Below are 17,113 nucleotides of genomic sequence, written 5' to 3'. Positions count from 1 at the left end.
TATAGGGTCCCCAGCAAACTGTCTCCTCTGAGTTGGTCTGAGTGAGAGGTAATCTTTCTAGTAGCAGCAAAGGGAAGAAAATAACCCAGAACTCACAGTCCATTCTGTAGTGAAAATATTTGAAAAAGGAAAATTGCAGAGCTAACAGCTGTATCTAGGGAGAATGGAGGGCCCTAGGGAAATGGAACCCAAAGTCCCAGGGCTCTGAGATGTTTGTACCCATAGGTACTGTAAGGGCAGAATTTGGACCCTAGCCCAAACTTGGCTTTCTCATTTCTCTTTTGTGTTCACGCATTCTTTTTGTTTTTCATTCAACAAACCCTTGGATATTTTTCTAGGTATCAGTGAAAAAGAAAGACTTCTTATTTTCTAGATGTTCATTGTTGTGGGAGGAGAATAAATGCAAGCACATAAATTAGTGATCAAGAAAACCCACTTTATCTCTTGTTAAAGGGAGGGGTACAGAATCAAGAGGCATCTTCCCTCCACTAAGAATGAAACTGGACCCTCCCTGGTGGCACAACGGGTAAGGACACAGCACTGCAGGCTGGCTGCAGCCACTTCAGTGCTAGTCCGATCTGCAGCCCGGGAGCTGACCCACATGGCGCCGCAGACCTCTCCTTGCTGCTCCCTCAGCAGTGCACCTTGTCACTCTTCCTGTTCTGCTCCCCACTCTGTGTCTGGTGGCTCCTCTCACTGCCCCTCTGGCTTGTACCCAAGTTCTGTGTGCATAAATGAATAAATCTTAAAGAAAAAGCAAAAGAAAAGCTCTTTACATACAACTCATGTAAGACATGTGCAGGGGGACCTCGCCTGGTCTCTTCCAAGGAGAAGGCAGAAGTCACGCGCATAGCTTTGTCTACTGTGCCTTCTTCTGGAGCCTCCTTTACGCCGATTCCCTTTCCCCCAGGTCCCCTGTCCTACTTAGCTAAGCTGCTAAGATGATATCCAGAGCCCTAAGGGCAAGTTACTGAACTTGAGTGGGGTTTCCCCACATATTTGCCAGTAGTGAAGAGCCCAGAGGGATGTGGGGTGATTGCCTTCACACCCCAGTACTTTCCACACTCAACCCTGAATGCAGGTGGAGTAGAGTCAGAAGACCCAGTTTTGAGGGACCAGGACTGGGCGTGCCCTGCCAGAACCTCCTCCAGCATAACCCAACAGCTGCCCTGCGGGTCCAGGGGGGCCAAAGGGCTGAGTTTTGGGCAGAGGATTGTGGGCGGAAGTGATGTCAGCCGGGCACGCATCCGCCCTCCAACCCCCACGTGGCCCCGGGCTGCGGACGACATGTTGTAGATGCAGAACAAGAGGAAGAGGCGGCTTATGCAACCCACGTCAGGGGACTGAGCAAAGGAGAGGCCATGAGGCCTCCAGCCTTTGAGCCGTCAGAGCTGGTGCTCCCAGCCAGCCTATCCTGATCATTCCAGTACTAAGTAGGCGGGGAGAGGCCTCCTCACTTCCCGTGTTTGTCCAAGACTGTGTGCCCGAGTAGGCATTGCTTTGAGTCGCTGTTGAGACTCTGTCAGATGATTAAATGTCACCTTATCGGAGGCTATGCTGTTGGAGGGCAACGGAGGGAGGGGGGAGGTGACTGGGAACTGGGGTGCCCTGAAGAGCAGGAGGACGGGGCCAGGCATCAGCAACTAGGGAGTTCCAGGTACATGGGAAGCCGAGGAGAAAAGATTTTGGGGGTTCAAAGAAAGAGGAAGACGGTCTCAGGCGTCCTTCTGAACAAAAAACTAGACCTCAGCTTACCTTGAGAGCACAAGAGACTTCTTTCCCAACTCATCTAACCTCAGTCCCAACCAGCGAGAAGCAAGTGGCATCTCTGGAGCCAGCTCTGAAATACTGGAGGGTGTCTGCTCCTCTCTCCCTACTGTGAGCTGCCTCTGGGGGTCCAGACAACTGAATTCACATCTTAAACCTGAAACAGGGGCTCTGTGCCCCACTGACTGCCAGGTTTCTGTCACGGACCCGAAAGAAGTCCTCAAACAGCATCTCCTCCTGATTTTTTTTCTACGACGTGGTATTGAAAAGATTTGCTGTTGGAGCAAACTTGCTCCTGATTTAATTGTTTAAAGTCCCTGGATCCCAGAGGGAGATATGGGAAATTACCTCATGTGGCTGAGAATAAAGCCATTCTCTTGCAAATACTTTATAGAATGAATTGTATTCATGATACAGAATACAAACAAGATTTCCACTTCGAAACTCCAAATATTTCATTTTGAACGAATTCTATAAAAGTTTAGCAGCTCCCCTTCTAAAGGGATTATTATTTAAATTTGAAAATAATTTTCACCCTATGTGTGTACCCTTGATCCCCTGAACAGCTCTGTTGTTTTTTCCTAGGTGAGAACACCTAGTTTAAGAGGGAAATTGGTCATTTTGCCACACTTTTTATCTTAGTTAACTATCCATCACCGGTCACATTTTCAGTTAAGTTTGGATTTGAAGTTTCCATTTGAATGTGTTTGTAAAAAAAAAAAAAAAGCTTCAAGGCCATAAGCATTTTACTGCATTCTATGGAAAATACGGCCGGCCTAGTGGGACGCACTGATTTTCTTTAGCATTTTGATTATATGGGTCTGTGAGTTCAGATGAATCAAAGTAAAAATGAAACTCAGCAGGCGTGATGAAATCAAGCAAACCGCTGAAACGGCTGGGCAGAGCTCACAGAAATGGTTTCATTCTCCCAGACTGGGGGCTAGAACGCGGACCTAGCTGGAGAGACAGCTCACCAGGTTTGTCATTGCTCACCCCTCAAACAGACAAAGACATTTGCAACAGGAGATTGGGTTCCTTACACCGTAGCTTTGCACAGACTTCAGTAACTGGCACAGAGTCGGTTATTCTCTATAAGCAATAGGATAAATGCCCCACGCCACGCTTGGAATTATTAAATTGGAATTTATTCTCCTGGCATTCATGCCTTATTGGTAGCTGGATATGGGTGGCTCAGAGCAGTGGTGGAATAAGACCCCCATGCCATCTTTTAAATAATTTAATCAGCAATTGTCTCAGCGAGGAGACTGGAGTTGGGGACCTGCCCAGACTAGGTGCAGAGAAGATTGTCGGGGTCTTCTGTTCTGTCGTTCCTCCTGAGCCCCTCAGAGGTTGCAAGGATGCAGAGGAATTTGTTGTGTAAATGACATTCTAAAAGAAATATTTTGTTCATTTGTAAAACAGAAAAGGCTAATATTTACCATCCCCACCTCACTGGGTATGGTAAATACCCAAGGAAATCATGTGTGCAAACTAGAAAGTGCTCTGATATGGAGCCCTTTATCATTACTGTGTCCATGTGGAGCATTTTTTTAAAGATTTATTTATTGATACACATAAAAGCTGGGGCGTAGGCCAGAGGTGTGTATGTGTGGAGGGAGTGAGAGGAGTCCCCAGAGACAGAGTGGGGAGCAGAAGAGGTGGAGCTATTGAAATCCACTGCTGAGGGGAGCACTGGGGAAACAGGAGAGGTCTGCTGTGCCCTGTGGGCCAGCTCCTCGGTGGGGATCGAACTCAGGCCACAGTGGTTGGCCATAGCTTGACAGCACTAAGACTTAACCCCTGCACCACCAGGGAGGTCCATGTTGGAACATTCTTCAAGATAATCAGGCATTGAAACTGCTGGCTGCTCTCTGGCCATTCAAGAACTGGGGATAATATGCTCAGTTCTCAGAACAAAAGTATTTCACATAGTCAGGTATTGACTGTGCTTTTACCTCATGAGGTGTCAGGGAAAACATGGACGAAGAGGTCTTGCTGAAGTTGTAGCACTGGACATATGTCAAGACCAGGGGGGGTGTGGATAAATGAGCTGTTTAATTAACAGTTTCTAAAAATGTCTCCAGGAGCAAATGCCTGGGAAGAAAAAATATAGACCAACACTGCCCACCATCCTTTCCCTATCTTCTGTCTTTAAATATAACGTCTACGGGGCCTCCCTGGTGGTGCAACAGGTTAAAGCACAGCACTATGAAGCTAGCCACAGCCACCTCACAAGTTCGATCCCCACCAGGGAGGTGACCCACAGGGCATGGAAGACCTCTCCTGACCTGCCCACTGCTCCCCTCATCAGTGTACTTCCTCAGCCTGCCTGTTCTGCTCCCCACTCTGTCTCTGGTGAAGCCTCTCACTGCCCCTGCACCTCTGGCCAGTCTGTATGCACAAATAAATAAATGTTTAAAAATATATATAATGTCTGCTTGAAATTTACTAGCATTACTTTCTTGAACCTAAGTTGCAATCACTTTATATCACAAGACCTAACATTAATTACAAAACATTTTTTTGTACTGCATATTTTTTATGTGCATTTCTCAAAACATGGTTTCACCCTCTTATTCTCCATAGAAATTGGGAAAATTATATACACCCTCAATTCCTCCTGATTTATTAAAAGGAGGCCACCTAATACTAACCATATACTGTTAATATACTTCTCATACATAAGATATGAAATCTTCTTTTTAAGAATGGTAACAAAAGGTGCAAAAGTGGAATTTTTATAACTAATTGAATCACTAATTTAGTTAAGAGAATTCTAATTTACAATTCACTTCAGAAATAGAATTGATAAGTGAGAACCACTTTAACTTTCTATATTAATGAGTAATGATGACATACTAAAAATGATTCTTGTTAGACAATACAGGAAAAACCGCTTGTTATAGAGAGTGACATTTTGATCTGTCTCAAAATGTTTGTTCAAAATGAACATTTATTCTCATTTTATGTCAATGTGTTTTTCTCAACCATGTGAAATTAAATGTCTTATTGCACCTTTCTCTTAAGACTGGGCAAATGAGGTGTCATTGTTTAATAAATGCACAACAAAGATCCTTTCACCTGTTTCAGTTTTAAAGAATATTCATTTTTCTCTACGTTAGAAGGGAAACATCGGTGCAAACTCCATCTCTCTCTTGAAATCAGGAACATTTCACTGTTTACCTGCTGATAGCCTCAATGTACCAAGTAGTAAACAGATAAACACGCATCATTACATTCCTTAGCACAGCTAATTGAAGGCGCCGAGTAGCTCTGGTTCTCCCTTGATTAACACTCTATGCCGGCTCTGCTAGAGGCCTCCAGATCCAGGCACTAAAGCCTTAATGATCTCCCCAGGAGGAGCTGGGACATAGGGGGCATTCTCATTGCCACAGCAGAGGAATCGGAGGAGTTTACCTGAAGGCCCAGGGCAAGTCAGTTGCTCAGAGAACAGGTCTCCCGATGTCTAGCACACAATCAGAAAAGCACAGAATGCCCTAGGGAGCTGCTCGGTCACGTGTGCCTACGTGGAGAGGGAAAAGGCATTCCGGGTGCTCATTGTGGAACCCCCATAGCAACCTGCCACCATGCCTCGCTGACTGCGCATGAAACTCTGGGGGAGGACCAAACAACATAAAGCCCTAATGACGCCCTTAATTAGGTGGGCCCAGCATTCCAGCTCCCTGACCTCCCACCTCCAAGCTGGCAGCCCCAAATTCCTCTCTGTGGCACCAAAACCAGAAAGCAAGGCAGCTGTAATCTTCAGTTTACAAGGGACCATCAAGCTCTGATGAAGATGAAATTTGATAGCACTGATGTCAGACTTTGGATGGCCATAATCCAAGTTTACAATGATACATTGTCATGATGTGCCATTGTTATAATGACACATTAAGCCATAATGCTGCTATTTATATCACCATAAACATAGTTTATGGTGATATAAATAGTCCTGCTAATGGCATTAACAGTAGCACTCAGGGGATCCGCAGCTGCGGAGTGCTGTTTTCAAGCTATCAGCATGGCTATTTACGTCTCCATAAACTTCGTGTCACGCCTGTTATGTACGACCACCCAAGGCTGATGGACGGCCACGTCCCTTGCTCAAACGGAGGCCCCTGGACTGAAGACAGACCACGGCTGTCTCCCTCCCCTATGTGGGAATGCCCACCTCACCCTCCATGTGACTGTCGCGTGCTGTTTCTTTAGGAATTACAGGACAGCAACTCTGTTTCCCACCATTTTCTGCAATGTTGAAAACTATGTTTAAACACAAAAGAAAGTGCAAGACATAGCTGCTGGGCCAACTTACTGTCTCCTTGGCAGCGCAGGGGACCCACGCTCAGTTTGGCTTCTGAGCCTTGGCGGTCTGTATCTCCAACCACCACCTGGCTCACTGGCAGGTGATCTTTGTAGGACAAGAAGCCAGCGTCCTTCCTCCTGAAGCACAGGGAAAAACAGAAAAGGAACGGGAAGCTCGGTTAGAAACACATCTTTTCTAGTCATTGCTTGTCTATTGTGGCCACATTTCAGTGATATTCACACGGTCACTGTTTGGAAGCGCAGAGAAAGAACTGGTCTCTCTCTCCCAGTGGGTGACCTTGCTGGGCTTTGTTCACATGCATCTATGACATCTTCACCTTCTGGCAAACAGAGCTGACATCCTGACTTCCAGGGGCATCACCAATCTGCTGTGTACTATGCTAGGTTAGGAGTAGACAACCACGCAGTTTCAAACATCCCCCACGAAAGACTGAGCAGCAAGTGGGGTTGGCTGCTGTCATAGATCAAAAGTTCAACAAAGTTAACCCGATCTCTTGCATAATATATGAAACAAAACCCCATGATAAAAATCCTTTGTCTTTTTAATTGCTTTCAAGCAGTTGCTTCAGAGGTTTCTTCCCTGCTGTGCATCAACTAAATGGTGAACACTGTTTTGTTCCTTCACTTCTTTTTGTTTATTTTAACAACTCAAAGAACTTATGTGAAGTTCCCAACACAGAGCAGGTGCTCAAGAAGTGTCTATTTCCATCTATAATGAGGACTGGAGCTGAGGTTTAAGCCCAATTTGGTATTCCTTCTAGATTTCTGTTTGTATTTATCTTGTTTCAGGTCTCTTAAGTCTCTCCCACACTCAGCCTACATAAAAAAGAAGAGGCTGGTTTTGAAGTACTTATTCTAGGACAGAGAACAGGTATTCAGGAGACCTGTGGGGGTGCGCCAGGGGGGTTCATGCAGCACAGGGGTCACCATGATAGGATGTCATTGTCCCTTTGTCTTCTTTCCATGAGGCCAGGGCTGGAGGGTAGGAGGTACAAATCAATGCAAAGTCATCCCACAAATTTCCTCCCTCCACATGATTGTTGACACTGTGTAGTCTGAATCTAAATAACAATTTTGAAATTGTTAATACAACTGAGCAGAGACGATTAAACTGATTTTGGATGACAGAAGAATGAGAAAAATGCTGAATAACCAGGTTAAAGAGGTGTCATTTGCATCTCTTGGTAAATAATGCAGAGGACTGAGGAAACTGACTGGGAAGGCTGTGCTGGAATGAGCCATCACTGACCTCTGAATCTTTGGAGTGTGAGTGACTCTGACTTCCCACTGAACCCCAGGAAGGAGTCACAGTACTTAGCCACTGGGCATCAGGAAGTATATTTTACACTGCCTTAGTTATTTCATTGCTCTCAAGTCTCCAAAATAATTTCAAATTCATTAAACTGGAGCAAAGATTATACAGAAACGCATCTGACAACCTGGCCTCAAAGACCTCAGTAGAAGTTCTCAGAAATCCAACTTCTTCTACAAGCACTTCTTTTATTCATAACAGTTTTTGTTCATAAACAAAGTTTTTTTGAAATACAGCCAAATAAAAGAAAGATACTATGGTGCTTCTATACCACAGTGGGAAGCTGAGTGGTTGTGAGAGAGACCAGGTGACCCTGAAGTTTAATACATTTATTACATGGCCCTTCATGGAAAATATTTGCCAACTCTCGCTCCACCAGCATCAATTTTCCTTTGGGAATTTGTTGAGCATACACTTCATGGACTGTCATGGAGTGATGCCCAGTGACACTATTGTCACTCAGTGGTTTCCACAGTTGAGGGTGGACTTAGGGAAGGGCAGAAGAATATTCTGAGCTGGGGAAAGACATCATTTAAACATTCATTTATTTTTAATCTAACAATGAGAAATAGCAGCCTTCATGATTAATCAATTTTCTGATTGACTCTGCAAACATAGGTAGTGGGTTGCCCTGGGGACAAAAGGTCTCGATTCTGAAGGAATGTGGGTGTCCTATAGGTGTGGATGCTCTTGCCGTACAGCTGTCTGGCATCTCTAAGACAGTAAGGCCAGTTCTATCATCTACTGTCTCTGAGTAGGGCACTCTCCATGGTATCCTGTAATGAAATGAGCAATGGCCATGATCCCAAGCGTGCTGTTCAAGGAATCCCTATGTATGTCAGTAGATGCCTTCAAAGGAAGCCATTATTTTGACCATTAACATTAAACATTAGTTTTTTCTGTTCTTGACTTTTATCTCCACGGGCTCAGGATATCTTCATCTGTGCTTGGCTTCTTTTACTCAACCATATGTACTTAAGACTCATCTACGCTGCTCATCCAAAAAGTATTTCAAATTTAAAAATGATATTAATACAAAGGCAGTTCTATACATTGAGACTGAACATTGTCTTCTTGTCCTTTGGGTTGGTTCCAGTGTTTGGTTATTGTGAATAAAACTGTATGAACATTATTAACGAGTTACTGATAAGCAATTGTTTATGTTGGACATTTACCTCTAAGTAGAAATGCGAGTTGAAATGCTAATTTTAGTATATACTTTCATATATATATATATATATATATATATATATACACACACACACACACACACACATGAACTACTTTCTATATATACTACTTTCTATATATACTTTCTATATATACATATATATACATACACACATATACACACATATATGAACTACTTCATATATATGATAGATGTATATATCACATGTGCACACATATATCATATGTATACATCACATACATCACATATATACATATACACATATATCATATTTATACATCATACACACATATATCATATGTATGCATCATATATATGATATATGTATATATCATATATATTAAGTAGCTAATAATATATATGAAAGTAGTTCATATAAACTTATTTCCCTTACTACTTCTAAGAAAATATTAACTTCTATCACTTAAAGAAAAACTCATATTGAACATAAAATATTTATATCAAAACCTCTTATTATTTGTGTACTTATTTGTAAGTGTCTGTTCAAATTTTTTTAAACAATAGGGCAAGGGTAAAAAATATGAAGAACAATGCTCGAATTCACAGACAACACTAATAACAGTGGAGCTTCCATCACTGAGAAAGTAAATACAGGATTGTTATAGTATATGTAACATCCAATCTGAAATAAATTTTTCTTCATAGGCATCGTTATCCTCACTTTATTCATGAGAAGCTTGATAATCAGGACATTTAACTTGGTCAAAGTCACCAGGTCAGAAGTATACAGTCTGTAACTAAATCTAGAGGAAATAGATCTCAATTTACAACTTTCCATTGAAAAGAGGAGAGAAAACAAAACAGAAGAAAACCACAAAACCATTGCCCATTAAAAAGCCTTTCATTTTAACATTTACTTCTAGATGAGATATAAATGTGCCTGTTAAGATGCAGGTATTCTGAACTCTTGAGCTTATTTGAAAGTAGTAAATTCAAGGATATCTGTAGTTTCTTACTTATCATCTCCATCACAGGTGAGTAAGGAAAAAACAAATAGTTAACTTGCAACATATTTGTCATGGAAACAAATTTGAGAATGGAAATAAATTGGTTTGACCAGGACAAAGTGTCTATGCTAAAGCACAACTGCTAACAAAAAGCGACATGTGGACAAGATTAAAATCTGCTGGAACCAGAGTGGCTCCCTCCCACATGCCCGTGATCACCATCTTAGCGTCTGTGTGGAAATTACTCAGCAAGGGACACAATCCTTCATGTGAAGTTATGATCTTTACAGATGGAGGTCAATCTAATTTAGGGGGATATTCAGTAACTATTTATCATGTTAGCATAATCTAATTACATCTGTTAGTGGGGTTGTCCCTTAGAAAACCTCGATCATCCATTTCAAATAGGCCATGAACTCTAAGTCTTGTGCAATCTTCCTATCAGCATTTTCACTAAAGTAAAATTTGATTTTATGGATTTGCTCCTTTAACCAGGCATTTCTGATATTTCACTTCAGTGCTATTTTCCTGAGCAGTTCTGTCTTACCCTGCTTTTCCCTTGCCTTCTTTTCTTATCCTGCTGAGAAAGGAAGAAAGCCTCTAGGCAGTTGGCTCAGTGAAAAAAGGAAAAAAAAGAAAAAAGAAAAAAACCTAAAGAAAAAAGTAGGTATTTCAAGTTTCTGCATTTGGGAACCTGCTCGTCTACCAGATGTTATGAAAGCTGTGGTACCATGTGTCTGTCCTCTGATTCTAGCAGAGAAGAATGACTTCTCTTTGAGAAGTTTTAGAAGTACTTGATTACTTGAAAACAAAGACTAAAAAACAAACCAACAACAAAAACCCACACACAAAAAAACAGAATTACAGCTAAGCTGTAACTTTCCTGCATTTCCCTCATGCCTAACTCACCTAAGGTAGAAATTTCTGAACAAATCCGGGAAGCAAAAGTTTTAGCTACAAAGGATGTCTCACAAAGAGATATGGAAGTGGGAAGTAGGCAGAAAAGATGATGCTTGATGTCATTAGTTGCCAGGAAATGCAATGAAAAGTCTACTGTGTCTCTATAAGAACATAATAACAATTAAAAGACCTGTAGGCCCTCCCTGGTGGTGCAGCGGGTTAAAGCACAGCACTAAGAAGCTTAAGCCACTTCCGCATGAGTTCAATCCCCGCCTGCCCCGGAGGTGACCCACATGGCGCTGCAGACCTCTCCTGACCCGTCCGCTGCTCCCCTCAGCAGTGTACTTTGTCCATCTGCCTGTTCTGCTCCCCACTCTGTCTCTGGTGAATCCTCTCACCCTCCCCATCTCTGGCCTGTACCCCAGTTCTATATGAATAAATAAATAAATCTTTAAAAAAAAAAAAAAAGACCGATAATAGCAAGTGCTGATGAGGGTTAGGGAGGAACTGGAATCATCAGAGGTTGCTGACAGGTGGTAAGTGTAGTCACCTCTGAAAGCAGGGTAGCAGTTTCATAAGAAAGCTACATACAGATTGACTGTAGGACCTGGTGATTCACTCCTGGATATCTACCCAAGAGAAAAGAAGGCAAGTGTTCACAAAAGCACTTTCAGGTTGATTTTCACAGTGGTTTTAATTATAATAGTCTCAAAGTGGAACCAGCCAGGTGTTCAACTAGACTCATACTGTGTAAACACATTTTTGTCAACTACCAAACGCATGTTTGCTCTACATGTTCATGTGTAAATACTGTCTATATGGGCATGTGTGTGTGAACATACGTGCCAATGACTGGCATTTACAGTGTGACCCTTTCAGGCCACATCCTCTATTTTGGTGTCAGAGGCTGTAACATCTGGGTTTGTGTCATTTCAGTCCAGGACCCTAGAGTTTAGAGAGTAAGCAGACTTTAAAAACCTTCACAGTGGGGGCCCTCCCTTGTGGTGCAATGGGTTAGGATGCAGCACTGCAAGTGAGCCACAGATGCTTCAGTGTGAGTTCGATCACTGCCCTGGAGGTGACCCACATGGCATGGCAGACCTCTCCTGACCCACCTGCTGCTCCCCTCAGTAGTGTACTATGTCAACCTGTCTGTTCTGCTCCCCATTCTGTCTCTGGTGAAGTCTGTCACCACCCTGCACCTCTGGTTTGTATCCCAGTTCTGTATGCAGAACTTTAAAAAGGTCTTTAAAAACAAACAAAACAAACCGTCACAGTGCTCTCCTATGGATGATCTCGTTTGATTCTGAGACTTTGTGAAGACATAGAAAAAATATATACTGTTGAAACTGCTTCCCAAATAATTATTCAGGAACACATTCATTATACAGAGACAGGCACTACTCAGGAATGAGGGGCTTCCTCAGGATATGACGAAAATACTCTGTTTACAGGTCCATATCTAAAGTCCATAAAAAAGGTGGGAACCCTATAAACTCAAGTTAAGGGCAGCTCTAGTTAAAAATTTTATTGAAGTAGGCCCTCCCTGGTAGTGCAGTGGGTTAAAGCACAGCACAAAGAAGCTTAAGCCACTTCCTCATGAGTTCGATCCCCGCCTGCCCTGGAGGTGACCAAATGGCGCGGCAGACCTCTCCTGACCCGCCCGCTGCTCCCCTCAGCAGTGGACTTCGTAGTTCTGCCTGTTCTGCTTCCCACTCTGTCTCTGATGAATCCTCTCACCCTCCGCATCTCTGGCCTGTACCCCAGTTCTGTATGAATAAATAAATCTAAAAAAATTTTATTGAAGTAAATGAGAATTTCATTCTTGTCTTCTTATCTTTTATCTTCCACTCTGCCTTTGTATAGCTCCGCTGCCTGGAATGTACCCCACTGCTGTTCCCTTAACAAGAGACTACTGTTCTTAGTCTCTTCTGTCCTGGTCTCCATGAAAATCCATTTACGGAAAACAACCTGAAAACCATTTCCCCTCCACTATTGGTAGAAGCAATGTCATAAGGCGACAAGCTTCTCCTGGAAACCAGATCTTGGTGGGTTGGTGGTGACTGGACTGGCGCAGGGAGGAATGTTCCTGGCATCACTGAAATGACCACATGGAGGTCACTGCATGTCTTGCGTTCACCACGCAGCATCGGACACTTCCTCCACGTTCATTTACAGACATTTTCAGAATCAACGCCTTTGCCATAGTACAGTGGAGGCATCCCACAGGGGCTGAATGGCGTCTCCAGAGGCTGAAACAAACAGCAGAAATGCCTGACACCCAATAAAGTAGAACTTTAAAAATACTTGTAATGGTGTCTTCAGTCACCATTGACTATCTAGCTTTCCTCAATGGATATAAAGTAGTGTTCTCTGCAAAGCAATTAGAGTAATTAAGAAAACAACCATCACAATTAGATCTGTAGAATCCATGTCTAAGTCCCCTATGGAATGAAAGTAATTACAGATTCAATTACTCCTTTTCAGTGGGAAGAGCTGAGGCCTTTTATAAATGCAAGACGATTATCTTTTCAGTTTAGAATCTCTTAGAAAGCCCTTGTAACCATTTCAGGGTTCTGTGCAAAATGTTCTTCTTTGATTTTCCTTATAGAATGCAAGTTCCCTGAGGCTAGATATATCATCTTATGCAATTCTGTAAATCAAATATAGTCAAGCACCTAAAAGCAGTTCACTCCGTGAATTAAAAACATGAATAAACATAGAGGTTAACTGATTAGGCACAATCCTAAAAGAGTGTTTGATATGTGTTTACAATCAGCGGTGAGAGATGAGAAAGAAACATAACAGGAGTTTCTTAAATGCTCTTGAAACATATTTGTTATTCTTTTCCTGTAATTGAGGCTTAAATTTTTCTTTAGAATGGAGTGCTTAATTAGAGCCTCATCTATAGCTCACAGTGGAAAGAGTAGTATAAGAATTTGATGGTAAACACCAAAGTCCTCATTCAACTCTATATTTAAAAAAAAAAAAAGTTGCTAAATTTACCTGGGCCTTATATGTTGATTATGTTGATATTTTGGTTCTGAAGGGTATCAGAATATGCAACTATCAAAGATGCCTCTTTGATTTTAGTCAAAGGCCACTGAGTCTAGAGACAAAGGAAACACTCTGAAAACAGGGCATAGGTTTACCTTTTGTAAAAGAAGTTTCCATTTGTAGGGAAGTCTCCCTCTGCTGTACCAGCTATTTCCAGTGGCAACGGTGTTGACTTAAACAGGCAGACAGCGCCGCAGGAATCTTTCCCACTGGTCTCTTACACCTGTTCAGGATGTTTCAGGTTTCTCCTAGTCACCTGAGGTAGGTAATTGGGCAGTGCTGCATATGGCTTTAACCTGTGGGTACTTGATCCATTCACTGAGCAGTTTTAAAGCCAGTGCTGAGACTCCAAGACAACAGAAGCCAGAACCCCAATTTATGATCTCTTCTTTGGATATGAAAATAATTCTAAATCCACCAATTTTTGTAGTGCCAAAATTTTCTCTAATTTACTCTGTGTGAAGTATTCCTTCACTCCTTCCGCAGACTTCCAGCATCATGGAAAGCAATAATCAAACTCTTCATTTCCTAAATTTTAACTAAGATTTTTCAGCCCCAAATAACATTAATTCTAAGGAATTTGGCTTGCTAGACTCTGAATGTTTATTTTATGCATCTGACCAGCCTAAAAGGTGATATTTTTCAATGATATAAGTATGCTCCTTTTAACTAAGCAGCACTGTTTTTTCTTCCCATTACCATTTCTCAAGCTCCCTTCAAGTAACATAAATGCATAGAAATGGTTCTTATATTGATTACTAGCACAGTCTTTTTTCAGCAAACATCATATCATCTCCAAAACATCATATTATTCCCACATCAACTCAACAGGTCATCTGGCTTCCTTAGTGGGCACAAAAGACTTCTTTGAACATGGAAGTAGCTTCCTGTACCAGCCTCTGAACTCTGCTGCACCCTTAAGATGATCGATATTTGTTTTTATGTGATCAAGATGTTAAAGATGCAGTGGGGTGTAAACATCTGAAAAAGGCCTCAGCTACAATAATGGAAGGCATTTATTATCAGGAGGAAGACCCCAAAACATCTCTTAGTGACTGACACTAATGCCAGTCAGAGGCAGACATAGAGAGAAGCTTGACACTAGATCCGTCTCGAACACGAAGGAAGGATGACCCAAGGAAATAAGGAAAAATGATCTAAAATTTGGGAGGGAGCCAAAGGATGATATGTAATATAAAGCTATGGAATAGAAAACTTCAGGGAAAGAAAAAGTGGTCAACTATAGTAAATATTGCCAAAATGTCTAATATTAAAAATTAAGGCGTGCATATCAGGTACAAAAATATGGAGATCCTTGGCAGATACATCTCAAAGGCTTCTAGTGAAGTAATCAAGATAAATTTCATTGACTGACAACTGAGTAGGGGATGAGATAGGAAAGGCCATTCCTACACCCTTGGTTTGAAGTTAGAATGAAAAAAGGAGAAAAAATAGGAGAGGAGTTAGAGGAGTTGGGAGATTTTGTTTAGACTTGGAAGTAGATCAATTAATTATGCTTTTATCATATGACTGTAGTTAATTTGCCAACATAATTTTCCAAGCTTGGAAACAAATCTCACGAATGTCTTCCGCAAACAGATATCAGATAGAGGGTATGTGACTTCCACCAGAGGATGACACATGTGGCATGATTAGGACGTTCTGAACAAGGCCCAGGATAGGAATTACAGATTCAGCTTCCTCTTATTTCAGATCCAGTGACAAAAAGCACTGGGTCTCTTTCTTCCAGTCATCACTAATTAAGAAATGCATACCTGGCCTTTCTGAACGATGGACAGTCAACTTATTTTGGGAAAATATTCTTGGAGAAAATGACTGAAAGAAGAACCAACTAGATATTTCAGTCAGGTTCTGAACTTCGTGGTTAACTTGAGCCAGCTGGATCTTTGATGTTTATTGGGTTTGGAGAAAAACAGAAATTCAGTAATCCTCCTAGGGACATCCTAAAACTTCAGTTAATTAGATTTTAATAAACAAGGTCATCTCTATTGGCAAGCTTGCTTTGTAATTTAGAGGGTGAACCACTTATGATGCAGTCCAACTTACACAAATTAAAAGGCATATAAATCCTCCCCTCACAAGAAAGGCAATAACAATCCATCATTGTTAACTGAGGTCTAGAAATACCATCACAGAAAGGGAGTGAGTGGCGACAACTTGTAGGCTCTGCAAATCTCGCACAATGCAAACTCAACTTGTGGCAGTTTTATGGAGAGAATAAGCAGGGGCGGACATTGTTTGTGTGAATTTGTTTTGTCCCTGTGAGATCCAGCAGAGGAAAGTGACACATTTTTCTGACAGGCAGTGTGTCCAGTGGAAAGCAACACAAGCAAGTCTGGGGACAATGTCACCATTTTATTAGTTCGAGGTGCACAAAATTTGATGGCTGATACTAATGGAATTAGACTGAATTTCTACAACAAGATGCTATAGATGGGTGGCTTAAACAACAGGCATTCTCTCTCAGATCTGAAAGCGACAAGTTCAAGGTCAAGGTATCAGTAGCGTGGTCTAGGGAAGTCTCTCTCCTTGGCTTCCCTTCTTCCTATGTACCCACATGGACTTTCCTTGCTCGTGTCTCTTCCTTTTCTAGAGAGATATCAGTCCTATTGGGTGGACATGTGTCATCCATTGAAGTTTTTTGGGTGAAATTTAATCAAGCTACATGATGGTAAAGTACTTAGCATTATGCCTAGAACAAAGTAGGCGTTCAATCACCACTAGATGGAGCGTGCAAAGATGCCAGTGTTCAACCGTGTGAGAATACAAAGATGGCAGCTTCAGAGGATACAGTGAAAAGTTAATTATTATAAAGATCATCATTATCATCTCCTTCTATAGCACTATCCAACAAATAACTCATCTTCACTTGAACAGCTAGTATGCCTAGAATACAAGCTCAATCTTTATACAAAAAAGAACAACTCTGGGCCCACCCTGGTGATGCAGGGGTTAAGTCTCAGTATTATAAAGCTATCACCAATCACTGTGGCCTGAGTTTGATACCTGCCAGGGAGCTGACCCACATGGCGTAGCAGACCTCTCCTGTCTCCCCACTGCTCCCTTCGGCAGTGGATTTCAGTGGACCCACCTGTTCTGCTCCCCACTTGTCTCTGATGAATCTTCTCACTCCAGCACTTCTGGTCTAGACCCAGTTCTTGTATGCATCAATAAATAAAATAAATCTTAAACAATGATCTTAATCATTATAATAAATCTTAAATAAAATGATCTTAATAATCAGGCTTTCTCCCAGGAGAATATTTGTCTGCAGCAGGAAAGAGCACAAGACAGAGAACGTGACAACCTAACAGACTTGACAGTGTTCACTCAGTGTGGCTGCAGCTGCACAGCTGCAAACTTAATGCCCAGAGAACATAAACAAATATTCTAGTAGGCATTTAAAATAAATCCAATTTGTAATTTCTTTAGAGACGCTATGCACAGGCTAACTTGAAAAAGGACTAGAGAACTCCCTGGCATTAACTTCCAGATAGAATTGGCTTCCTTCTTCATTCAACAAATATTGAGAGTCCACTAGGTTTCAGACTGGTGGGGAGTGCAAAACTGAAA

At 41.9% G+C, this 17,113-nt stretch overlaps 1 protein-coding gene across 1 annotated transcript in view; it reads right to left on the bottom strand.

The window, feature by feature from the left end:
• The window catches only part of CNTNAP2 (contactin associated protein-like 2), a 1,046,635-nt gene that overhangs the window by 257,456 nt on the left and 772,066 nt on the right, over window positions 1-17,113 (bottom strand). The window contains exon 15 of the mRNA XM_012733843.1: window positions 6,080-6,207. Within this exon, the coding sequence (XP_012589297.1) occupies window positions 6,080-6,207 (128 nt within the window). The remainder of the gene's footprint in view (window positions 1-6,079; window positions 6,208-17,113) is intronic.

The sequence above is a fragment of the Condylura cristata genome, unplaced genomic scaffold (assembly GCF_000260355.1).
Source record: "Condylura cristata isolate star-nosed mole 26May11 unplaced genomic scaffold, ConCri1.0 scaffold00042, whole genome shotgun sequence".
Classification (NCBI taxonomy): domain Eukaryota; kingdom Metazoa; phylum Chordata; class Mammalia; order Eulipotyphla; family Talpidae; genus Condylura; species Condylura cristata.
The sequence above is the reverse complement of the archived record's forward strand: the minus strand, read 5'-3'. Positions and strand labels throughout refer to the sequence as shown.